General features: G+C 46.1%; 1 protein-coding gene across 2 annotated transcripts in view; it reads left to right on the forward strand.

Moving 5' to 3' along the window:
• Positions 1 to 26,647, forward strand: part of SPECC1 (sperm antigen with calponin homology and coiled-coil domains 1) — a 560,436-nt gene that overhangs the window by 81,620 nt on the left and 452,169 nt on the right. Inside the window, exons 1-2 of one of the 2 annotated variants that reach the window (XM_088453630.1) lie at positions 13,693 to 13,733; positions 26,239 to 26,388. In XM_088453630.1, the coding sequence (XP_088309756.1) occupies positions 13,701 to 13,733; positions 26,239 to 26,388 (183 nt within the window). In that variant the 5' untranslated portion in view covers positions 13,693 to 13,700. Of the gene's footprint in view, positions 1 to 13,692; positions 13,734 to 26,238; positions 26,389 to 26,647 lie in introns of those variants that run through there. The other variant, XM_088453631.1, reaches the window with a different exon arrangement.

Consider the following 26,647-nt stretch of genomic DNA (forward strand, 5'->3'; position numbering starts at 1 on the left):
AAGGGGTTCCGCAACATCCCTTCTTACCTGTCAGCAGGGCTACCGTCAGAAATTGTGGGGCCCGGGACTGACAAAATAGCCGGGCTCCCCTCCCTGTGTTCCTGCAACTCCAGCCCCGCAGTGTCTCTCCAGCCCCCCTTCTGTCTTTCCAGCAAGCACCCCTTCTGTCTCCCCAGCCAGCCTCCCAACTCTTTATTTTTTTTTATATTCCCCATCCTCACTCCCTCCCTTATATATTATAGGATTTTGTGTTCCAAGCCCCAAACCATCACATATATTATTGCATTTGTGCCTTCCCCCACACACTCTACAATATATATGTATATGTATTTATGATTTGTTTCCCCCAAGACCGCCTCAACCCTTTCCATTATACAGTATGTGTGTATTATGACCTGTTTAATAATCTTGTATCTCATTTTTTTACTTACCTGTTCTTCTGTGTCTCCCTCTACTCCTTCTCAGTGTCACCCGGTGCGGGGAGGGACATTTTGAGCGTGGCGTAGCCGTGCCCGGCCCGAAAAGGGTGTGTGGCCTCGTGCGAATGGGCATGGCCTCATGGGAAGGGGGCGCGGCCTCGTGGCCTGATCCCCCGTGGTCTGTCTTTAATATTACTGGGGGGCGGGGTGCAGGAGTGCAGCACCCGGCTCCTGCCACTGTGGGGGAGTGTCAGTCTGCACCTTGGCATCACCCCTCAGCGGGTGCCACCCGGGTGCGGCCCGCACCCACCCTGTGATGCCACTGCTCCTTCTCTTCTTGCCTGTGATCACTGTGCTGGGGATCGTCTCACGCTGGCCAGGGAGGAGCATGTTTGTTCCTCTTGTAAGCTGTTCTTATGTGCATGAGATATCCCAACGTTTCACTCCCCTTCTCAGCATCAGAGTGCGGTGCGCTGATGTAGGAGGAGGGACTCGGGGTCGGGAGGCAGACACAATGACACAGCTGGGCGCGCCGCTCTTGAATCCATCGCGGCACGCCAGCAACTCACCTTGTCCCCTAGTGCAGCAGTGGCCACAGTCGGGGAGCGGAGCCCTTAGTCTTTTAGATTGGCGCCCCTTCCAGTAACAAATTGTACCGGCCCGGGAGGCAATGTCACCTTGATCCCTGGGCAGGCCTCTGGGTAGAAGCCAGGTGTGGGCGCCCCCTCTCTGTCAGGGCCTGGGACTACTGGACCGGCAGTCCCCCCTGATGACGGCCCTGCTTTTCAGTAACAACAGCCTCTTTCCCCAGCCCAGCACATGCTCTTGTGTGCTGAGCTGCGGCAGGTCCAGTCTCCTCTGCCTGCATGCTGTGTCGGAGGAGTGTTTGCACTGATCGACACACCTCCTGTATCTGATACTGGCTGAAGGGTGCCTGGCACCTTTCCTATGTAACCTTTTTTCTTCATATAATTTCAGTAACTAAGTATTGTACTTTCTTTTGGCAATAAAGTATTACTTTTTTAGTCTACTTCATATATGCCCCAGAACTAGGGGTGTGCACCAGCCACTTTTCGTGTTTTGGTTTTGGATCTGGATCTTTCTTCATGTTTTGGATCTGGATTGGCAAAACCACCCTTCTGGGTTTTGTGTTTTATGATTTGGATCTGTATTTTTTTGGGAAAAAAGCATAAAAATAGCTAAAATCTCAGATTTATTTTTTTTTCATTCCTACGCTATTATTAACCTCAATAACATTCATTTCCACTAATTTCCAGTGTATTCTGAACGCCTTACACCTCACAATATTGTTTTTAGGCCAAAAAGTTGCACCGAGGTAGCTGGATGACTATGCTAAGCGACAAGTGGGCGGCACAAACACATGGCCCATCCAGGAGTGACACTGCAGTGGCAGACAGGATGGCAGTTTGAAAAACTAGGCCCCAAAAGGCCCTGCGCGGTGACTTATCGCGTTACCCATCGACTGCTGCTGCTGGGCACACAGGACGGGACTCGGGAGAGATATGGGCGCCGCCGAGGCTGATAGGACGCTGTTCGTGGGGAACTTAGATCCCAGGGCTACCGTGGAGATCCTGTTCGAGCTGCTTCTGCAGGCTGGTCCTCCAATTAACGTTAAAATTCCAAAGGACAAGAATGGAAAGTCGAATCAATTTGCTTTTGTCAATTTCAAACATGAGGAGTCTGTTCCTTATGGAATGAGTTTGTTAAATGGAATCAAACTCTATGGGAGCCCGCTGAAAATTCAATTCAGATAAGGAAGCAGCCATGCCTCCGCAGAAGCAAATAGCGCAGCCTTCTCACCACAAGGAAATGGCAGTTTTACTGGAAACAGTCCATCAACAGATGACCGCAGGCATGATGGCAATGGGGAGTTCATGAAATACTCTGAACTTTCACCTCCTGTTCCAAACTATCAGAGATCTTACTCTTCTCCGGACAATCTTCAAAGACAAGCAATGATGAATAATTTCTATAGGTCGGAAACCCCTCATGGATCCAGCACAGCAAGGACGACCCAATTCAGTTACTCGCCATCACATTATCTGCCTCACCAAGGTCGTACCAACTTTGGTGAGGCGGATAATGTGATGGCGAGTAACTGGGTTGGGTCGTCACGGATCTGATCATTCTCCCCCACACAGATATGATTCCACCGATCCAGTAGAAGACATAGCTCTCATCCTAATCAAAAGGAGAGTTACCACAGTAGCAGAGACTAGGAATATGCAGGCTCGGATTAGTTCGTATATTCCCACCAAGTTCAGATTTTTCCCACCAAATATCGGGTCTCAGAAAGAGGCAAAACGTCATCTTTCATGGACTTTTGCCTGTAAAATTTATTTTGATGAAGGGCAGCATACAACCCACAGGACAGCCCAGGTAAAAATTATTTTGATGAAGGGCAGCGTACAACCCACAGGACAGCCCCTGTAAAAATTAGTTTGATGAAGGGCAGCATACAACCCCTGTAAAAATTACTTTGATGAAGGGCAGCGTACAACCCACAGAACAGCACCTGTAAAAATTATTTTGATGAAGGGCAGCGTACAGCCCCTGTAAAAATTACTTTGATGAAGGACAGCGTACAACCAACAGGACAGCCCCTGTCAAAATTAGTTTGATGAAAGGCAGCGTACAACCCCTGTAAAATTACTTTGATGAAGGGCAGCGTACAACCCACAGGACAGCCGATGTAAAAATTAGTTTGATGAAGGACAATGTACAACCACTGTAAAAATTACTTTGATGAAGGGTAGTGTTCAACCCACAGGACAGCCCCTGTAAAAATTACTTTGATGAAGGGCAGCGTTCAACCCCTGTAAATATTATTTGTAAGAGCGTACCGCTACAGCAGACAGGGCACCCCCTGTGAAAATTATTTGTATGAGCGTACCCCTACAGCAGACAGGGCAGCCCCTGGACAACACAGCACTACAGCCAGCCCCTATGGATAGGACAACAGCCAGCCAATATATGGACAAGGACAACAGTAGCCAGCCAGCCCCTATGTATATATGGACAACAGTAGCCGGCTAGCCGAGCTTTTCACACTGGGGGTGGGTGAAGAGAGCACCCGTGAAGGACAGAGCACCCCCTGGACAACACAGCACTACAGACAGACAGCCCCTATGGACAGGACAATAGCCAGCCCCTATATGGACAAGGACAACGGTAGCCAGCCAGCCCCTATGTATTGTATATGGACAACAGTAGGCAGCCAGCCAGCCCCTATAGTCAGCAACAGCTCCCTCCCTCCCTCTTCACAGTAGCCAGCCAGCAGTACTTTATTATTTTTTATTTTCATAACAGTCTAACACACTGAGCTCCCAGCTCTCTCCTAACTCTGCACACTCCACAGCCGGAATGAAAAATGGTGGCGATCGCGGGACCTTTATAGAATCCCAAACCGGCGAGAATCCGACAGCGGGATGATGACTTTTGCCTCGATTTCAGATCCGAGTCAGACGGGAAAACCCGAGCCTGACTCGGTTCCCGGCTCAGATCGGGGGGGGGATTTACAAAATCTGAACCCGCTCATCCCTACCCAGAACCCAGGACCTTATTCAGAGCCGAACGCAAATTGCGAGCGCTCGCTCTGAAAGAGAGCAGCCGCTTCCTCTTTAATATCCGGCACCCTGGCTGCTCGCTAAGCGGTGGCTGACCACCCACAGCTTTAGCTAGTGACCAGGTGATGGTCGCGATGGCCATTGGGGCTTGCGACGAGACCCTTGGGGTCGGGTCTCGATACCCGCAAGCCCCAGGTAGCTTCCTGCTCTTAACAGAGCAGGAAGCTACCTACTGACATCACTGCTGATGTCAATAAGGCCGCCTACAAACGGCAGGTGTTCCTTCAGGAACGCTTTCGTTTGTCCGGCCACCCCCCCTCCCCGCCTACAGAACGGGGCAAACTGTCGATCAACATCGACAGCCGCCCCTTTTGTAGCGAGCCCCAGAGCGAGTGAATTTGTCACTCGCTCCGAAGCTAGTGCACGCGCACTGCGGCCGCTGCGCGTGCGCAGGGCCTCACCATCGACCCGCTTGCAAGCAGCTCTGAATGAGGTCCCCAGTCTTTGAGGAAGCTGTTAGATTGATAATGCTATGGTATATCTATTATTTGTTGCTAGTAGCAGGGGGAGACCATCTGAGTGTGTCTGTGTTGCCAGGCCAGTGCAATTGTGATAGAGTATATGGGGACCTGTGGCCCATTGTTTCCATGGGTAGTGGCAGTTAAAGAAAAGTGTATGGTACAACCGGCAGATTGATAGAACATTTGTTTTATTATATTTGTCTTTACCTTTTCTATTTCTGGACCGAGAGATCTATGCAATCGCAGTCCTAAAACTAGTGTAGTACCAGTCAGGTGGATCAATTTCTGACCCTGACCATAGTCAGAGTGCAGACTCAGAGATACCTACTGGGGTCCCTGACACTAGGTGCACCACAATGCCTACTCTGTACTTTTCTAAGAACACCCTCACTGTGCCCCACTCCTCCATTCTGTGTAAATTTCTGCTCCTCCGCAAATGTTGCCCACTTGCCCTGTAACGCAAATCGCACCTTGGCAGAAATCTAGGTGCATTTGTGCAAATTAAGGAGCACACAGGGTCTAAACCTGATTTTTTTATTGCATATCATAGTTGTCAAATATACTGTATATATATATATGATTTTGAATGTAATATTTGTTTGTCAAGATTTTTTGCTTCATGAGATACCCCATCCTTCTCCTATTTTTAATCTGGAATATACAGTGGAATGCTGACTTTACACTTTTGGGAAAATACGAAATCTGTTTAAATGGAACTGTCCTGAATATTTTAACAGTTTCCATCTATGTAAATCAATAATGTAGAAAGACTTCCAATGCTAAATGGTTGCAATGAGGAAAATTGTTTTTCTGGCTGTTTACATACATGGTTCTGTTTACTGTGCGTAATCACCACATACTGTATGTCACCAGAACTGCCTTCTCATAAGTGTTTATGTGCCTCATATATATTAACCATTTTGTTTCCAGTTGCTGCTGAATCCCATTGGTGCTTCCATTAATCAATATGTTCCCAGATTTAGAGGGTGTTTAGATGCTTCTATTTTCCGCCTGACATCAGTGTGTCTGGTTATTGTGTTGTTTTTTTGTTTCTTATTTTAATCCACTTTCTTCAAACTATGGTCATTTTGGGATAATGGCCCTCATTCAGAGCCGTACGCTCTGAGTAGAGCGCACGCTCTGAATGAGGGCCGTCCTCCATAACTATGGAGCGTCCTCCTGGACGCTCGTATAGCTGTGGGTCACCACCCACAGCCTATACGAGCATGCAGTTTGATGGCTGCGATGGTCTTGACCATCGCGACCATCGAAACTGCGAGCCGGAGCCTGCGGTTGAGGTTTTCAACCGCAAGGCCCGGAGTGATTTTGGCTCTATCAGAGCCAAAATCAGTCCCACTGACATCACTAGTGATGTCAGTGGGCCGGCTTCTGACGGTAGGCGTTCCCTTAGGAACGCCCCCGTCAGGGAGGCACGCCCACCAAAGGGGGCGTGCTGTCAATCAACATCGACAGCACGCCCCCTTTGATCAGACACAACGAGCGAAGGAAAGTCCTTCGCTCGTCGGGTCTGGCGCATGCGCACGACGGAGCTCCCTCCGTCGTGCGCATGCTCAGTGCAGAACATCGACCCACTTGCGAGCGGACAGCCGCTCGCGAGTGGGTCTGAATCAGGCCCTATGTTATTTGGAGTTGCGATTCCAGGAATTCACAATGTTTTTTTTAAAATTGAAATTGAGTAATTTTTATTGCAATTTTTGAAGAGTACAACATACAGATAAAATATGCACGGCAGACCTAAAACATTAAATGTGGCATATGTAATGTCAAATGGCAATAAATAAAAAGAATAGAAGGTTGTCATAATCACAACAGGATGTATTCAGAGCCCCCTAAGACAAAAAGAAATATACCCAAAAGCGCCATACGGGTACTCGGATACTGAAACCAAAAAGAGTGTACTCGTGGTGTAATTGTGCAAAGTGTAATACTCGCATACCACAAAGGGAAATTCCAAAATACTGTATAAACGAACCACATCTGCCAAAATAACAAGACTAAAGTAACAAAAAAAACAAGCAAAACGCCCAAAGCAAACCCCTCATAATACCCCACCCTGTATAACCCACCCCCAACCTAGGTATACTTGGATCCCCAAACAACCCTCTACCTCCCAAACTACACTAAGGGGCATATTCAATTTGTAGAAAAAACTCAGTTGCCGGACTTTTCGCCATCATCGGAGGTTTTGGCAGCGATCAAGTATCGTGCTCGTCCCCACTATTCCCCGTATTCAATTTAATATTGCCAAAAATGGGACACGTCGAAAAGGAAATCGGCGAAAAGTCCTGTCATTTTTGAGGAAATCAGCCTGACATTCCCCAAAAGATGGTCTGACATGGGGGATCACTGTGGGTACCCCAAAATAGCCCTGCTTTTCCCTTTGGGAAAAATAAGTTGTCCCATCAAATTTGGGGTACATGAAAATGGGTATTAGCATATTTTAAAGTGGCTAATGTGAAGTTTTAAAAATCGTGAAATATCCACCTGCCGCAACGACCTGCAATCAAAAAAAACACCTGCTGCATTCTTGGGGACCCCCTGAGTCTATTTCGCTAGTTTAGAAGTTTGTCCCCCAATTTTTATTTTTTTTGCCCCCAAAATGAAAGAACCTTTTTTGGGGTGTCCTGTGGTCCTTTTTTAAATTTTTTGACACAGAATAACTTTGGGGGACTGTCCAAGGGGTGCAGGGTGGTTTTTGGAAGTCTGCACCCCCAAAACCCCAATTCTGCACTTGTTCTCGCCACCTATTCATTAGTGATACTTTATTGCTGGGTTCGAACCTCTGACTTTCCGCACCGGCGAAATTCAATACGAAGATAAGTGAAAAATGCGAAAATGACGTCATCGCCGATAAAGTATCGCCGATAACGGCTTTTCGCTCCAAACTGAATACGGCCCTAAGTAACTAAAAAAAAAAACAACCCAAATAAAGGATGGTAAATCAACATAATTGACAAGGGCAATAAACTAAATGACCCTAACCTTGGCTAGGCACATTTATTTGGTAAAATTTGGAATTCCAGATTAGCGTCGGGATCATTGGTTTGGTGTGTTGATTTGTTACAGACATATATGTAGTACAAAAAAAAAATGGATAAAAAAAATAAACAACATAGGATATGCAAATTCAAATCAATAAGAGTGAGTAGAATAGACATCCCAACCAGTGAGGCAAAACGATGAGCTACATAACATTAATCCGGCCAGGCCTCAGTCCCTGCAATGGATAAAAATAGAGGAACTGTCATGTCCCAGCTCCCTTGAAGACAAGCAAAAGAGCACAAAGCGTTCTCTAAAGATAAATCCCGTATCCCCAGCACATCCCACAGGATCGGAGAACGGATCTTTTGAAGAACCGCAGCAAAATCTAAACACTCTGTAACAAATCAATTTACAAACGCAGGTAAGATCACAGTCATTAAGAAGGATGAATCCAAGACACAATCAGATGCAGGAAATGTGAGGACCGCGTATTCAGACATCGGGGGAACATAAAACCCAACCCCTGCACGAATCTTCCAAGTATCATAGCTGTGAGAAAGGGCATCCATCAGCTGGTCTCTAAACTTATACCCCTTTTACACCAGAGCTAAAACCCGGGTTATTGCAGGGTTAACCCGGGTAGCTCCTTGGTGTAAAAGGGGAGAGGGTTGGATCGCCGGGTCCAACCCAGGTAACTAGCAGGGTTTAACATGGGAGTAACCAGTGAAACCCTGCAGTGTGAACGGCGCGCTCTGGGTCACGATGACCTGGAGCGCGCCGCATGCCGGCCGATTGATCCGGCTTCAGTGGTGCTTGGAGATGACGTCATCTCCAAGCGTCCACTTCAACACCGTAAAAGCCGGGTCTGTGCAGACCCGGCTCCGGTGTGAACGGCGCTGACTCGGGAATATCCTGAGTCGGTGCCAGCTAAATTCCAGTTCTGATCCGGATTGGAACCCTGTTCCAACTCCAGGTCAGACCCGGAATTTAGGTGTAAAAGTGGTATTATTGAGAAGTCTTTGATTCGAGGCATTAATAGCCTTAAGGATCTGTTGTAGAGAGCTATCCATAATAGAGGTATGCAGCCACAGAGAGATACCAAGTCATTAAAAGCAGATCCAGTATATTGAGTATATGGAGTATTCCACAGGAACCACCAGACCAACAGGAAAAAGTAACCCAACGCAGAAGTTCCAGGACAATAAGGAAGCTGGAACACCAGTTGTGAAAGAGCCCAATGGCAAGATGGCGGCTAGCCCACGACCAGAGCTCACCAGCACAAACCACAGAGAAGAAAGGCCAACAGGAGGCAACAGGCAGCAGTTACTATAGGAAGGAGGATTCCCAGGAGAAGAGACCAGAGGACCACTGGGGCAGAGGAGCTAGGAATTCACAATGTTACAGTTGGAACCACATTTCTCCCAACATTCAATTTCAGATGTGATATTTTCAAACAGTGATCATCTTGTGACCCCACATGCAATAATATTGGGCCAACTTACCGATACAGGGCCTGATTCAGATGAGGACGCTATTTCAAAGTTCACACAGTTGAGTGATCATCGGTGGACTGCGCATGCTGAAATGTGCACATGCAAATGTGACGGTTGTAGTGATTAACAGACAGGGGCTGTTTCCTGGCAGGTAACAGGGAGTGGCGGCAAAATGAGGGAGTGCCATGGCCGGTTTCGGGGCATGTATCTGCCTACATCTGCTATCCCATTCACAGAAAATATGGCGCCAGTGTCTCAGTTTCCGCAGCCATTGTGCAGCCATTTTGCGTGACCATAGGGTTACTCAGATGGTTAATTATTGAAGGATCTGTGACCACCTCTGCGTATTTGTACCCAGTTGCTTTGATCTGTGAGCAGTGGCATAACTAGGGTATTTGGTAAGTTAAAAAACGGAGCCCCCCCCCCTAAGTAGGTGTGTTCGCCGAAAAAGTGGGTGTGGTATCTTGTCACAAGGGGCGTGGCCACTGGAAAATGGGGTGTGTCAACATGACACGCCACCATTTCTCGTCACTCTGGGAACATTCCTTTCCATTCCATATGCACCTTAATGTCCCAAGTAGTAGTGCCCCTTTTGCAATTCCCACTGTAGTAGTGCTCCTTATGCAATGTCCCCAGTAGCAGTGCCCCTGTAGTAGTGCCCCCAGTAGTGCACCCTTATGCAGTGGCCTCAGTAGTGCCCCTTATGCAGTGCCGCTAGTAGTGGTACCCCTATGCAGTCCCCCCAGTAGAAGTCCCCCCTATGCAGTGCTCCCAGTAGTGCTCTTTATACAGTGCCCCCAGTAGTGGTCTCCCTTGTGCAGTGCTCCCAGTAGTGGTCCCCCCCTATGCAGTGCCCCTTATACAGTGCCCCAGTAGTAGTCCCCCCCTATGCAGTGCCCCCAGTAGTGATCCCCCCATGCAGTGCTCCCAGTGGTGCTGCTTATACAGTGTCCCCAGTAGTGGTCCCCCTTATGCAGTGCTCCCAGTAGTGCACCTTATACAGTGCTCCCAGTAGTGGTCCCCCCTATGCAGTGCCCCTTATACAGTGCCCCAGTATTGATCCTCCTTATACAGTGCCCCCAGTAGTGGTCCGCCCCCAGGCCCGCCAAGAGCCGTGGTGGGCCCGGGTAATAGGGGGCGTGGCCTAATTGTGGGAGGTGTGGCCACGCCCCCTTCCCGGAATTTTTTAGAAGAAAGTTTTGCAGCGTGGCTTCGCTTGGTAGGGGGGTTGCTCTGAGCCCCCTCAGCCTGGCTCAAAGCCAGGGGGACGTGATCAGTGTGATCGCTCCCCCCCACAGGCATAGGAGACTGCTGTGGCACGAGCAGTCTCCCACTGCAGCTCAGCACACGCCGTGTGCTGGGCTGCTGTGAGGGAGGGGGGGTGGCACCGGACCCGGGCCCCCGCCGGGCCTCTCAGGAAGCCCGGGCCTGGGTAATCTCTACCCGCCCCCCCCCCTCTCGGCGCCCCTGGTCCCCCCTATGCAGTGCCCCTTATACAGTGCCCTCAGTAGTAGCCCCCCCCTATGCAGTGCCCCCAGTAGTGGTCCCCCCTATGCAGTGCCCCCAGTAGTAGTCCTCCCTATGCACTACCCCTTATATAGTCCCCCCTATGCAGTGCCCCCAGTAGTAGTCCTCCCTATGTAGTGCCCCAAATAGTGGTCCCCCCTATGTAGTGCCCCCAGTAGTGGTCCCCCCCATGCAGTGCTCCCAGTAGTTCCCCTTATACAGTGCCCCCAGTAGTGGTCCCCCTTTTGCAGTGCTCCCAGTAGTGCCCCTTATACAGTGCCCCCAGTAGTGGTCCTTATATAGTGCCCCCTAATCGCGGGAGGCGTGGCCACGCTCCAGCCCGGCTCCGGCAGTGGGCGCAGCACAGCAGTCAATGAGAGTCTATCTGACTCTCATTGGCTGCCAAAACAAACACACTGCTGCCGGTTAGTACGAGTGGACTAGCCGGCGGCGGTGTTTGTTACTGTGTAGTGTGGACTGCACTACACTGACCAGTGTCCTGGACCGCGGCCAGAAGCACTCCGCCGCGCCATCGGTACGATGGCACTCAGGGCACGAGCCCTGCTTGACCCCCCCTAGATATGCCAATGTCTGCGAGGCTGTCAGCGGGCGTCTCAATACATTTCCACGCAGCTATCTCGTTTGCACGGTAGCTGCATACAAAAATTAATTGTAGTAGCAGAACTTATCCCAGCTTAATCAATATGTGTCATAAAATGACCCATCACTCTCACGTCATGGATTGTTTGAATATATTTAAGTATGGAACTTGTGTTTTATATTACTGCTCTCTCTAGCTGGTGGGTAACTATTACAAGTTTTCCCTGTGAAAGGGTTAAAATGCTAGCTTACTGCCCCAGCGCTCTGTCAGCCAGAGTTGGGCCTTTCTGATGATTCTCGCAGCTGTGATGATCTGGTCACAGCTTTTGCAGGCAGCTGGAACTCAGATCCAGGTTTCCAGAGTGAAAGCCATACTCTGTATCACAAGTTACACGCTGGAGACAGAGAGCTCTTTTCTTCCAGTTTTCTCCAAAAACATGTACATTGTGCTAGTGGATCAGTACAGTGTTTGTTTAGAATGAACAGTGCATAGTTGCCATCTGTTCATTATTTCTAGAGACAGTCGCTGATTTGAAAGACTAAAAAAAATCCCCCCCCCCATTTGTTGTCCCTGAAGATGTCCCTACTTATTTAGATATTGTACAATTGCATAGCATACATTTCCATTGTCATTCTAACCATCTGTTCTTACTTCCCAGCAGTCCCAGTTTTTAGTATGATAAGCATAGTCTCATGGCAGGGCCTGGCATGGGGCCATGGTTTCCAGTTGGGAATGTTGGGAGGTAGGGATTTGATCCAATTATGTTTTGTGTTGAATGGAGACTCTCATTATCTCATAGGTTTTATTATGTCCTATAGAGAAGTGCAAACGTATTGGAGAAAGCAGAACTTACCCCATGCACAACTGATGGTGGAAAAGATATGCCTAACCACGGTATACATTCGGGAAGCCGGCTGCCTTAATACCGGCAGCCAGCTGCCTTAATACCGGCAGCCGGCTTCCCGACTGTCATATCCCGGCAAGGGTGAAATGCCGGGCGTCTAGATGTAGACGCCTGACATTTCCCCGACGCCGGGAGACCTTCGATCGGGATGCCGGGCACTGCGAGCGGACAGCCGTGGGGAGAGGGTTAGGTTTAGGTCACCCGGGGGGGACTTAGTGTTAGGCACCCCCCCGGGAGGGTTAGCGTTTTAGAGTTAGGCTAGGGGGAGGGAGGGTTAGAGTTAGGCACCCCCCGAGGGGATTTAGGATTAGGCACCCCCCCGGGGGACTTAGGTTTAGGCAGCGGGGAAGGGTGGGGGTTAGGATTAGGCACTTAGAGGGGGGATTAGGGTTAGGCACTTGGGGGGGAGGTTAGGGTTAGGCACCCCTTAGGAGGGTTAGGGGGTTAGGTTAGGTTACCTATCGACGATCGGGATTTCCAGCGCTGTCGGGCTTCCGCTGCCGGGAACTCTGCTTTGGTCGGCCAGGCGCTGCCGGGAATCGAACCATGCAGCCGGCGGTATTTCATACCGATTCCCTAACCACATTCCCAACAGTCAGGACTGTCTCTTCTAAATTAATTATCCTACAGATGGAGTAGATATTAAACTGTTAATGTTGTACTCTTGTGAGGTCACTTCAGTGGTAGAAGTATGACAATGAACTGTGCTAATTGGAGAGCCTAGTGAACTAAAGCTGGCGACACGTCTAAAGATTATCTTTCCAACCATCCAACTAGTTGATTGGTTGGAATGAAATACTGGTAACGTATGGGAGTAAATGATGATCATCTATGGGAGTAAATGATGATCATCAATTTGCTCCTAAATGCGTTCATTGCTAAATCAGGCCTTTTATCTCCATCCACTTTATCTCTCTCCAAGGCTTAGTACATAGACCCCTAAATGCTGCAATAAACATTTCTTAATCTGTACTTTCTGCGGTCATATAGTGACATTTTCAGGGACTCCAAAAATTCTCTGAATGAAAAATTTGTAGAGACAAATGATTAAAACCTGAGAATGGCCCTAGAAAGTGGCGTTAGTTTGCATTTATGACTAAACTCACACTGGAGCATTTTGAAAACCAGAATCTCAAACAGATACAGACACTATAGCATTGTATTGAGCAACTGATAGCTACCCAGCTGGTAAGGACCAACTCCCAGCATGCTTTGCCAGCCATAGGATGGAGAGACACGTTGCCTAATACTGCTGTAGAATCTTCATGTTGATAATAGACCACTGAATGACATTGATATAGACCCTTTGCATGCCACTACGAAACCCTTGTGGTGCCTTTATAAGAAAAATAAATAATAATAATAATAATAATAAAATATATCACAGAATGAAGCTTGCACATAGTAGAATTATGCAAGGCCTCAGATTGAGCTTACCAAGGGATCGAGAAAAGACATTCTATTTTCCTACATCAGCCTCTCTGCCTGTGTACGCCTCTGACTGCCAGAGAACTAGTGAAGCCAGCTTGCTTCCGTATGTGAATCATTGCTCAAGCAGCCTGCTTCTTACTGAACTGTGGTTTTCCTCTGAACGAAGGACAGAAAACACTAAATTACTCAGTCTGGGTACACATGCTGACAGCAAGGAGGCGAGAGCAATTCCTCTATGAGCAAATATAATATCCCGCAAGAAATATCTGTAAGTTTTTCAAATCTATATTCTTTTATCCAGGTTTACATGATATGAAAAGTGTTCACTGAAGAGTCAGCATTGACATGTCTAAGTCATTTGGAGGTAGATGGATAGAGGTTTCATATTCGGCAGATGTGGCTGAGGACAAATTCTTCCTCCTTGCACAGAGCGACTAAAAATAGCAGCATATTTAAATGGCAATTAATAAGCCGCGTACCCATCCATGTGGCATGTCAGATTTTACTACTGTACAGACAGATGACATTTTTCATTTTTCGTTAGGCTGTTATTTTAACAAGCAATTTTTTTTTATAAAGTTCTAAAGAGTTTCTGTGTTGAATTTATTAGTGAGCTTCAGTTATACACAGCAGATTTTCCTCACCGTGTGTATTTATTATTGATTTTATTTATTGTGTTGTTTATACTGACTTTCTTTCTTATTCTTATTTTATAGTTTTTAAATGTAAATACAGGGAAGAAAGATTATAATCTTCCTTTCACAGGTTGTTTTTGATTACTTGTATTGTTTATAGATATAAAATATGCTTTCTTGCTATAAATGAATATGTCTATTATTTTGTAGACCTATTTTTGGGGTGTGTTAGTTACGTGCTTACCACAAGCACGCGTACCTGTTGCTCTAGGATATCTCTGTCTCTATTTATTCCCGGAGAGCCTAGGTGGAAATGGTGGGAAGAGGACTTTCAAAAACTCTCTGGAGCAGATTCAGAATTGCACAGAAATCCACTTTGTAGATGGATCTCACAGGTTTTAGTCAGTCTGCATACGCTAATTTGAGCAACTACGGGCAATTCATAGTTGCACTTGTCTCAGCTGCAGCTCTGCTTCGTGGTATAAATGGGTGGCAACAGGGTGTTCGACATAGGATAAGTGTTACATGGGCATTTCATGCCGTGTAGATGCAGAGGTGAGTATACACAGAGATGCACTGAATTGCATGTGACTGAAGCTGCTTGCTGATAAAACAAGCATAAAGTACAGATCATATCACCATTGGTAAGATAATGGTCTCCAGAGCTTCTCTCAGTACAACAAATAAGAGGAACTTTATGAACACTCCTTCTATGCTAGACATGCCTTGGTTTCAAAGAAGTAAACATATACAGTAAATAAAGAATATCCTTCTGCTACTCCTACTGCACATTAGCTTAGTGGGTGAACTAATAAGAAATAGCCTTAATACTTTTGGACAGTTCTTATAGGATAGCTGAAAATCAGCTGTAATTGGTTTAATAGAAATCTCACTGTGCTCCTTCCTTTGCAGCATACAGACTGTCTCCAGCTAATGACGCTTTGAGCTCCTAAATATCCACTAGCAGATAGTGGAACGACAGTACGATTACAACATTGGAATCGTATAATCGTTCCTCTTCTCCTGCAGTGCCTACATTGAACGATATGTTGTTCAGTGTAGGCACCCTCCCTCATCCCTGAACATGGTCAATCTGTCGTTATCAGCAGATTGACCAGCATGTTCAGGCGATGATTAATGTCGAAAATGACCAGCGGGAGCGTGCATCGCTGGTCGTTTTTGACACTTTCATGCACGATTAATGAGCGATTGAACGATATCGTTCAATCGCTCATTTTAATCCGCAAGTGGATACGCGGCTTAACTCCATGAATACTGCAATTCTCAGTTCTTGCAGATACACTGCCGTCATCTCAATCTCATTCCCCTTTCTCTTAGGGTTCATCCTATGCCCTTAGCCATCGTGCCCTAATACCTCAGTCTAATTTCTCATAGCAACTTTAACAGAAACCAGAGCTAACTTCCTGGGCTCCTGTCCAATTCCACGTGGGCTCTCCTCATCATGAGCTGCTCAGCAAAAAACTTTTGAATCAACAGTCATCCACTCCAACAACAGTGATTGCTCGGCCATGCCCACACAAGACCTTTATTTTGTCTCCACAGCATGAGGCATTCGTTTTATTTTTTTTTTTTAAATCGCTTTCTAAGGGGACCTGGCAATGTCCACCTTCTTGACTTCCAATATTAGAGTTCTCCCATATCCTGGCATTATAAGCACATGGGGTTTGTAGAATGGGATGCATTGTTGTTCCTACACATTTTATGCGCTACATTCAAATGTAAAAAAAATCCATTATCAATTTCAAGTACAGAATAATTTATAACTAGCTGGGATACCCGGCGTTGCCTGGGGTGAAGCCTGGACCCTGAAGTACACGTGCAGCCTTTATTTGTTTACATTATCCTCACCTATAACCTATACTCCATTCCATTGATCCTGAAAAGGACCCCACTGTTTGCTAACATGCATTCAAACAGTGACGTAACTACCGTGGGTGCTATGGTGCCTGAGCTGCCTCTATAGCCCACTGCTCCCCCTGAACCCAGTCACGCACACAGGATGGGCCGGTCCAGTCAGAGCCGCTGAGTGGGGTCCGGGTGTCAGTGGTGTTGATTTGGTCCCGGCACGCCAGCTGATTACAGCTGGCACACGGCAGGCAAACATGGAGAGACAGAACCCCCGGCAAAGAGGCATTTAGAACTGGCAGACCAGCAGTCAATCAGCAGTGGTGGCTCCTAATTGGCTGCTGGTCCATGAGCTCCGATTGGCTTGCGACCGGCGCCATATTCAAATTGCTCTGGCGCTGTCTGTCCATGTCTGCTGCTGTCTGTTGGTGCACCAGCTGTAATTAGCTGGCGGCCCGGCAACAAATCCACATCTACTGGCTGCTGTTGGCACACAATGGGAGGTGAGAGGCTGCTGGAGGGACACGGGGAGATACGTTTTGTGGGGGGGCATTACTGTGTGGCATAATGTGTAAAGGTCACTACTATTATGTGGAATAATGTGTTATATAGGGCACTACTATTATGTGACATAATATGTAAAGGGCATTACTGTGTGGTATAATGTATAAGAGGCACTACTACTGTGAAGCATAATGTGTATAAGGGGTAATACTGTATGGCATAACATGAATGGGCTCTGTGTGGCATAACATTAATGGGCTCTGTGTGGCATAACATGAATGGGCTCTGTGTGGGGGCAAATGTTTGTGTTTTTTTTTTTTACTTCTTGCTATGTGGCCTCAAAGTTCTAGTTATGCCCTTGCATGCAAACAGAGGGCTGACTAATATATATAGTCACTTTAAAAAGAATGAACTCTGGATTTAGGCCCTGATTCAGAGCCGGACGCTCTGACCAGAGCGCTCGCTCTGAATCAGGGCCCACCTCCATTAATATGGGGCGTCCTCCTGGACGCTCGTATAGCTGTGGGTCACCACCCACAGCATATACGAGCGTGCAGGATGATGGCCGCGATGGTCTTGACCATCGCGACCATCGAAACTGCGAGCAAAAGCCTGCGGTTGGGTTTTTCAACCGCAAGGCCAGGAGTGATTTTGGCTCTATCAGAGCCAAAATCACTCCCACTGACATCACTAGTGATGTCAGTGGGGCCGGCTTCAAATGGTAGGCGTTCCCTTGGGAACGCCTACATCTGGCAGGCACACCCCCGGCACGCCCACCAAAGGGGGCGTGCTGTCAGTCACCATCGACAGCATGCCCCCTTTGATGAGACACCCCGAGAAGGAAAGTCCTTCGCTCGTCGGGTCTTGCGCATGCGCACAACGGAGCTCCCTCCGTCGTGCGCTTGCACAGTGGGGACCATCGACCCACTTGCGAGTGGACAGCCGCTCGCGAGTGGGTCTGAATGAGGGCCTTAATATGAACTTGCATGAGTCCTAAAGTTTGACACTTGCTCTTTGAGGTTAAAAGGATGCTTTTGTAGCTTTCACTCAGGTTTTTGTCAGACTGCCAATTTCCAGCTAAGCCTGCCCCGGAAACTTTGTAATTTAAGAGTGCCCCCATTTTTAGGGATTGTGTGACAGCGTGTGGCCCTGACAAAGTTCAAACCTATGTTGCAGAGGGAGAAAAGAAGACTCTTTGTTGGGGGCACTCTAGAAAAAATCTGTAAGATTTGAAAAAGTTGTATATCATTAAAACTTAGCGTTTAATCTTATATATTATAAAAATTTTGTACAATACACTACACATAACATACAGACATACACAAAAGCAAATAGGTCAGTGGATACTGACTATATTTCACCAGGAGTGAAAGAAACAAAATAAATTATTGTGCAAAACTGCACCAATTAAGATAAGTAGATATATGAACAGTAACCAAATCAGTTACTATTGGTCATGGCGAATATTTATAACATTGCATTAGCCCAAGAAATATGCCTTCTAGAGAGATTTATTAAGTATAAACTCAGATGTGGAGATTAAATACCTCCTAATCCTGCACAAGTAATGACTGAACTTAATTGAACAGTCACAAATAAAGGGCCTGATTCAGACCCACTCGCGAGCGGCTGTACGCTCGCAAGTGGGTCGATGGTCTGCACTGAGCATGCGCACGACGGAGGGAGCTCCGTCGTGCGCATGCGCCAGACACGACGAGCGAAGGACTTTCCTTCGCTCGTTGTGTCCGATCAAAGGGGGCGTGCTGTCAATGTTGATTGACAGCACGCCCCCTTTGGTGGGCGTGCCGGGGGCGTGCCTCCCTGACGGGGGCGTTCCCACGGGAACGCCTCCCGTCAGAAGCCGGCCCACTGACATCACTAGTGACCTCAACCTCAACCGCAGGCTCCGGCTCGCAGTTTCGATGGTCGCGATGGTCACGACCATCGCGGCCATCAAAATGCACGCTCGTATAGCCTGTGGGTGGTGACCCACAGCTATACGAGCGTCCAGGAGGACGCTCCATGAAAAAGGAGCCCGGCCCTCATGCAGAGCGTGCGCTCTGCTCAGAGCGTACGGCTCTGAATGAGGGCCAAAGTTCCTAATAATTTCACACAGGTAATTGGAACTAATCATATATTAGGTAGATAAAGCAAAGGTTGAAGTATATAAGTAGGGTTTGGAATTAAATGTTCAAAGAATTTAAGAAATTAAATCACCAGGATATAGCAGGGTACATATATAGTGATACGCTGAAAATAAATATCTTGTTAATTCTGCGTGAGTACGGTAAAATATAACCAGCAGATATCACATAGGAAATACAAATTGCAAATACACTAATACCCCTTTTACACCAGAGCATGGGTTTTTGCTGGGTCTACCCGGGTTGCAGCTCTGTGTAAAAGGGTCCCTGAAAAATAACCTGGGTCAAGTGACCCTGCAATCCAACCCAGGTAGCTACCAGGGTTGGACCCAGGATGGACCCAGGTAATGGTGCAGTGTAAACGGTGCAACCTGGGTTATCTGACCTGGATCATGCCTAAAATTAGCGGATTGGTGGTTGTGGAGCATTCACCTCCCACTTTTTATGACCTCACAGGTTTAGCAGGGCAGACCTCGGTTCAGTGTGAACAGGGCTGACCTGGGAGTAACCCAGATCAAAGGTGCAGTGTAAATGGGTCTGACCTGGGTCTGACCAGGGTTGGAACCATGTCCAAAAACCCAGGTCGGACCTGGGTTTTTGGTGGAAAAGAGGTATTAGATGAAAGTCAAATCACTATAAATTGTCTGTGGAAATACAGAACATTCAATATGTGTGTATCACAAGAAATAGTAAGATAGTGTCAGATATGATTTCCTCAACAGTATTCACACCTGTAAACAAAGAAGATAATTATGTATCCAGTGTGGTCATATGGATAAATTGTTACAGCTGTAAATAATGAGAATAACTATGCGCAGAATACTGTTGGTAATAGCCAAGAACTAAATAGGTCTGATGGTAAAAAGGTTAAATACACCCTGAATAAATTAAAGATCACTTCAGGTCACAAAATTATATCAATCACAATGTCACCTAAAGCAGGAAAAAGAAATGTCTGTATTGTAATGGGTTAGTGACATAAAGAAAGAACCCAAGGAGTGACAAAAATAAATAAATTGCAAAACAGAATTATATAACGTTAAAGATAATAAGAGTAGTGAGATCTACTAAAGGTACCCAGATATTGTCCCCCCCCGTTTCTGCTGTCTCCACGTCATGTATACCACAGAGGACATGGGATGACAGAACGGGGTTGGAAGCTGATGGGAAGAAAGGGAAAGTGCACTTCTGCTGTCAGAATGCACAGACCGCATCTATACTGGTATCAAAGACATTGCAGGACAAGCGCAGTCGGCAGACTGATGAGAGAGTGCGGAAAAAATACCTGCTTATCCTAGAGACAGCGCAGCGGCAGTGTCTGAGGCGGTTAAGTTGCCGTTGTTATGAAGACAGGCCAGCTGCTGTTGCAGTTCGGATAGTTGTGCAGCAAAGGAGGGAGGGCGTCCTGCAAAGTCAGGTGAGCGGACGGCAAGAGACCGCAAACACAAATCTCCTGGGCAGTCAAAGGGATGGTGCCCGACCCGCCGAGTCACGTGGCCAAAGTCAGGTGAGCGGGCGGCGTGGGACTGCACCGTGCGTCTGTTCGGCAGTCAGCAGGATGGTTCCCGGTTCAAACCTAAGCAGAAAGCTAATCATGGTCCAAACTACACCACCAAGATAAATTTGGTGGAGCTAGGTCCAAAACTCTGGCCATGCATAAAGTACAAACAGACAGACAGACGCGCTTTCTTGCTTATTATATAGATAAAATATGTGTATGATCCAACTTTTTACGATTTAGGAAAGGTGGATTAATGCAGAAGCAGAAACAAGTGTGGTTAGAAAAAAATAGTATACACATTGTCACAAGCCGCCGCACTGCTAATTCTGTGCGAGGTGAATGCTGGGCCAGCATTCGCTGAAGCTCCACCTACCTCCTGTCTATCATTCTGGGATCAGCCTGGATTGGCTCCAGACCTTCTCCTGTGAATGCTACTCTGCGTTTCACGTGTTTCCGGTTCTAGCATGGTCTCCTGTATTTAGTCGATTTACCTGTATCCAGTCAGCTTCATTGTTCCTGTCGTTTGTGTCATCTAGGCAGCACGGTCCGCATTGTACTACCTGCTGCTTGTGTCATCTTGGCGGCACAGTGTGCATTCCTGCCTCTTGCCATTTGTGTCATCTAGGCGGCATAGACCTGCACTCTGTGTCCAGAGTGCGTAACCCAGCGTCCTGTGGCTTGTGTCAACCCCGCGACACAGGTCGCATGTCAGAGTACGTGGTCTTGTGTACTGCTGCTAGTGTCATCCCGGTGGCACTAAACGCACCTCAGCGTCCTGTGTACGCAATCTTGCGTACTACTGCTGGTGTCATCCCGGTGGCACAAAGCGCACCTCAGCATCCTGTGTACGCAATCTTGTGTACAACCGCAAGTGTCATCCCGGCGATACAAAGCGCACCTCAGCGTCTTCTTGCCAAGTCTTTCAGCCCTTAAGACTGCTACACAGCCCAGAGGCTGCTTCACAGCCCAAAGGCTGCTACTCCACTTAGTGTCTGATATTTTGGCCCTCAGGCCACAACCAGCCAGGGCTGCTACCGGCCCAAAGGCCGCATCTCATCTTCCTGGGCCACAGCCAACCAAGTTACTTACAGCCCTCAAAGCTGCTACCAACCCAAAGGCTGCATCTTGCCTTACTGGCCCACTGGCTGCAGTCAGCCAAGGCACTTCCAGCCCTCAAGGCTGCTACATGGCCGCATCAAGCCAAGGTATACCAGCCCTCAAAGCTATAGCGGGACTAACACCCTATTGTCTGACCTGAGCCTTAACACACATTTGCTTTTAGTTAACTTTCCAGCAATTTCAATGGAGAAACAAAATAAAAATAAAAACTTTTTTAGGTAGATTGCCTTTTTATCATCACGCAGGAAAGACAAACTAATGCTTTTTTGTGGAAATACAAAATAAAAGGTATAATTTGTGTGGACAGCTGCATAAATAATTACTGATATTGGAATATGACCAAACCCAGGGGCAGATCTAGACTTTTCTTTTAGGGGGGGCGGTTTAAGAATTATTACTGACCCCTCCCCTCATTACTCATTCCTCCTCCCACTTCCAATCCAGGCTCCTCCCATTTTCAGGCAGTGACCTCCTATCGCCATTCATTGTTAATCTTTTTACTTCTTCTATCCCTATTATTTCCCTTTCTTTACAATTTTCCCTCTCTACTCCCTTTTCTTTATGACCCATTCTAAGCACTCTGCCCCCTCTCCCCAGTGGCTCCATGATGCAACTCGCCTATGTATCAAGACATATTTTACATAAATTAATGCCGAAACTGCAGTTTCCTGCATAATTTTATGTAGTGTATCTATGTACTAAAAGCACAATTCAGGAGGTTTCACAGAAATCTCCGGCAAAGTGCTAATTAGCTCTGCAGATCGCAGTCCCCATTATTATCAATGGGGACTACAATCTGCACCCTATATACTAAATTTCAAAAAGCAAAGCTTTTGGGAATTTAGCAACGGTAGTTTACACTATCTTCAGACTTCAGATGGTGTAAACCAGTGGCAGCTCCAGAGGTGGGGCTGCAGCACAGTCCAAAATTCAAATAGGGAAGCCACACCAACTGTCACCCCAACTGCTGGCAAACATCGCCTGCCGGGACTCACTGGCAGTTGGAGTGACTCCTTTATTTGAATTTTGGACTGCGCTTCAGTCTCACCTCTGGAGCCGCCACTGGTGTAAACTACTGTAAACCTATGGGGGCTGCATCTATTGATCTCTCTCTCGCAGACCCCAGCCGGCACCGGCAGCTGACACAACCACTGTCCCTGCAAGTTCCCGGCAGGTACCGCAACCACTGTCCCTGCAAGTTCCCCTTGGTACATAGCGGGGATATTTTCATTAAAAATTAAAATATCCCCTGGCAATACCACAATTATTAGTACATAGACTACTAAATTACCAAATATATATTATATGCCCATCACTCCCTCTGGAGGCTGTCGCCTGCAGGTCTAATCATCCGCAATCGCTGCTGTCCAGCCAGACCACACTGTGACCTGTTAACCTCATACATGACCTCACACATAGTCAGCAGCAGGTCCAAGTGCTCTGGCTGCTCAGCTGTCAGCTTCAGCACTGATGTGTGCTGTGTAACACATGAGCGCCCACCTCCCTGCTCACTCCTCCCCTCTCCTCCCATTCCTTTGAGAGAATAAAGTCAATGAACTGCAGAGGTGGGTGGTCGCTGGGACTGAAAATATTGCACCAGCCCTGAGTCCCGCCTCCTCCCCCATTAGCAGACAGAATGTTACACATGCACCACATTGTACTTGTAAACTTATGGCCAGTGCGGACGCTGCTCCCAGGAGTTATGTGAGTCCTATGAGCAGCGTGAGCACTTTGTTACACTGTTTGCATTTTGGTAAAACATTGAATATGCAGTATAACAGGCATTTAAATAAAAGTTGTTTTTTTTATCAATGACATCATTAAATCAAAGTGGATCCAAAAACGAATTTATTGTACAAACATTGTGTGCCAAATATAGACAATAAAGGTGCAAATCCTGTACAGGTTTAAGGTGTGGTTTAGTTAGCAAAACCATTTAGAGTAAAAAGATAGATAATACAAAAGTCATGTAGTTTACTATGTGTGTTTGACAAACATTATAGTTTGTCAAACGGGTTTAAGGTGTGAATTTAATTAACAAAATCATTTAGATAGAATAAAGAGGTTGATAAAAAAAAGCATATAATACAAAAGTCAGGTAGTTTACCATTTGTGTTTGACAAACATTATAGTCGGACATGGTTTTGCATTTACAACACACAGATATACCCTAATTAGATTAAATTATTTTAAAGTTTAAACACTTTACTAATTTTGCAAGGCTAGCTTATTGAAAGTATATGATTTGTAACACTGTTTACAAGATGCTTATTCACTACAAATGTTGTGGTCTGTTAATCACTGATTGCCTGACCTGCCTCCCACTTTTTCTGCTCACAGAGTCGCCAGATGTAACAAATACCCCTGCCTGCTCACTGTCTATTGCATAATCTGGTGGGGGAGAATGTAGTAAGGCTAGATTATGTAATTATGCGGAGCATAATTCTGATTCTTTCGATGGTGCATAAAGCAAAATCCCACCAGATTTGTCAGGGCACCTAATAGTCCAAAAGAGAGTTCTATCACTGATCTAGTGGTCTTATGCGCTCCATTGTACTTATGCTCAACAGGAGTATATGAAAGCGACAATGGAGTCAGAAGCCAGGAGAAACAGCCATAGCTTGAATCATCTGTATGGGCAAAATGCAATTGCAGTTGAAGGCTCCAATGACTACATTTAGAGGTGGATATTGAAGAAGGAACCACAAGAATACTTACCCAGCAGCCATCCCTCCAGAATGTATTCTGCCTCAAACTTCTCAAAGTGGAATGACCGACTGAGGATAAAGGCATCGTGACATACCACGATAGCCCACCACAACACTCATATTTTTGTTTTGCATCACACCCCACCTGCACATTGGTAGAATTGGTATAGTGCAGATTCAAGTAGATATGCACCCTATTCCTAGGTGGTCTCAGTCTAATGTGTGTGCAGTCTATGGCACCCAGGATGTTAGGTGTGCCTGAGATACTATAAAAAGCTAACCTGATTTCATGCCACTGTGACTCCTGACTAGGGAAGCAGATACAGGTGTAGGAGAGGGTCTTGAGTGCAGCTAGGACTTGGGCCAGATATCTCAAAAAGGTAGCTTGGGAAATCCCAACCACCCAACCTGTGACTGATCAAAGGTTCCAGTGATAAAGAAGTGCAGAACAGCCAGCAGATTTTGAAGGCCTGATATGTCTTGTGACCGTGCAGTGTGTCTAGCTCAAGGTGAGTTTTAATGAGGTCATACAGGTTCATTAAGTTTTTACGGGTGAGGCAGAAGTTCTGTATGACTTCACCATCAGAAACTGCATTAAGGTTTAACCACCCATGGAAGAAACTTGGCCTGCATAAGTTCTGCGGCACCTCTACTTGCTGGTGAATCTGCTCTGTTTCTTGCTCCTGGGTCCTTTCAGTCAGCTGGTTGAAAGCAAAAGACTGCATACTTTGTGACAACACAGCAACAAAGCCGGTTTCAGCCATGTGGAAATCTCCCATAGTGCTACAGCTGCATTGGGCTCATCTATTGATTTTGTAGTGAATACGATCAGTTTGACAAGCACGATTCTTAGTACATTTGTATTTGAGTCCATGTTAATTATATGTTTGGTCCAATGGTATATTGTACCGAATTGGTGTGTTATGTCGTGCTTCACCTGCGAGTTACTGTTGATTTAGCCTTTAGTTTTGCAAAATCACACCCAAATCACAGAAAAACACCAAATCGATCAAAAACGGATCTTAGTAAATTTACCCCTTAGAGTGAAGAGAGAATAATCACTATTGCTGCACTATAGGGATACAGAAACAAACTGAATAACTAGGGGGGACTTTTCAATAAGGATAGTTTAGAAATGTTCTTTGTTTTGGGGTTAAAATTGCAAAACTACTGTAAGTAAAGAGTCAAAATAAATGTAACTTAATATTATAGGCATTACAAAATATATTAATACGTCAAATCAGTCTTTGGAGAGGTCATTAACTATCCTGCAAAACTACAAAGGTTAAATTGCATTTTGCAGGGTAAAAGTTGGAAGTTTCAGTTCATGTATGAGATTAAATCTATGCATGTTTAGATCTGTGTACTGTACTTCCCTATATAAGTAAATAAACACTTCAATAACCTATAATTAAACATTGCACAACTTTTTGTACTTACTATAACCCTTTTCCCTATATACTTCCCCTAGCTTCGACCCTGATCTGCTCAAATTCTGCCCTAATCGACCAAACCACACCCAGAAATTACTACTTTTGTGGGTAACATTGGCCTTTTGCGGTTGACAAATCTGTACTCTCCCAGCAAAATTGGGACAGGCAAGTGCCTTGGTGGAGAGTTATATGCATATATAGTCATGTCAAACCAGTATGTATGTTACAAGTTTTACTTAAAGTAGATAAAGCTCCTCTACTTGGGGCCTTAAGTTGTTAAAGATACATATCATGATATATTTATTCATATGTAGGATGCTAATGGTTTATCATCCAGCTGATCTGGGTAGCTATGGAAAACTTCAGTCATATAGAATTGGAATGTTTGTGTTTAATATTGGGGCATGAATTTCTAATATTCATATTATAATTTCAGTGCACAACTCATATAAAAGCTTAAGGGGGGCTACTGTAACTTAGAAAAAGAATATCAGACAGTGATTTTCACTCATAAATTTGTCAACGGACGCACGAGTATAAATTCCCCAAATGGACAGTTATATTTATTAAAAAAACTACACTTTATAGTATACAGAAAAATAGAATATAACCAAGGCTAGCACAAATGTATCAATTATTCAACCAGCGTGCTAAGAAACCAGTAATAAAAATAGCCTCCTTTTGCTGTTTTATAAGCTTAAGTGGTTTTATTTTGTCAGAGACAATCCTTTGCTTGTGCTTTGCTGCATTTTGCCGCCTACAGATCCTACAGAATTACCAAACTATGTATAATAATAAAAGTATTATTAAGTACGTTCTATGTGAATTACCAGGCCATTGAATCTGATTTGTTGCCTCTGTAGGGAATGAAGAGCTCTGCACGTACTCTGAATGCACAAAACAAACAGGGGAGTCATGGGACCGAGCGAGCAAAAGCCATTCCCACAATTGCCTTTGGGATGAAGACCTCCAGGTCCACTAATTCTCTTGCTTTTGAGTCTCGGCTAAGCAAGGTAAGATCAATGATGGAGTGAGTATTGGTACTACCTCATTATGGAATAGTTGCATTTTCAGTAGTTTTTTTTTACCGTGTATTATCAATATATCTAGCGCTCTACATTGAGGGGATCACGATCCAAATAAATAACACAGAATGGCATGAAAATTAATGTAAATATGGCTCTGCCTAAAAATGTGTGGGGGAGCAATTTATGCATGGGGTACTGCTGGTGGGGAAAGTGTGTGTCTACTGTAAGGCAGAAAAATGATCAG

This window comes from Taudactylus pleione, unplaced genomic scaffold (assembly GCF_031769625.1).
Source record: "Taudactylus pleione unplaced genomic scaffold, aTauple2 ptg000585l, whole genome shotgun sequence".
Taxonomy (NCBI): domain Eukaryota; kingdom Metazoa; phylum Chordata; class Amphibia; order Anura; family Myobatrachidae; genus Taudactylus; species Taudactylus pleione.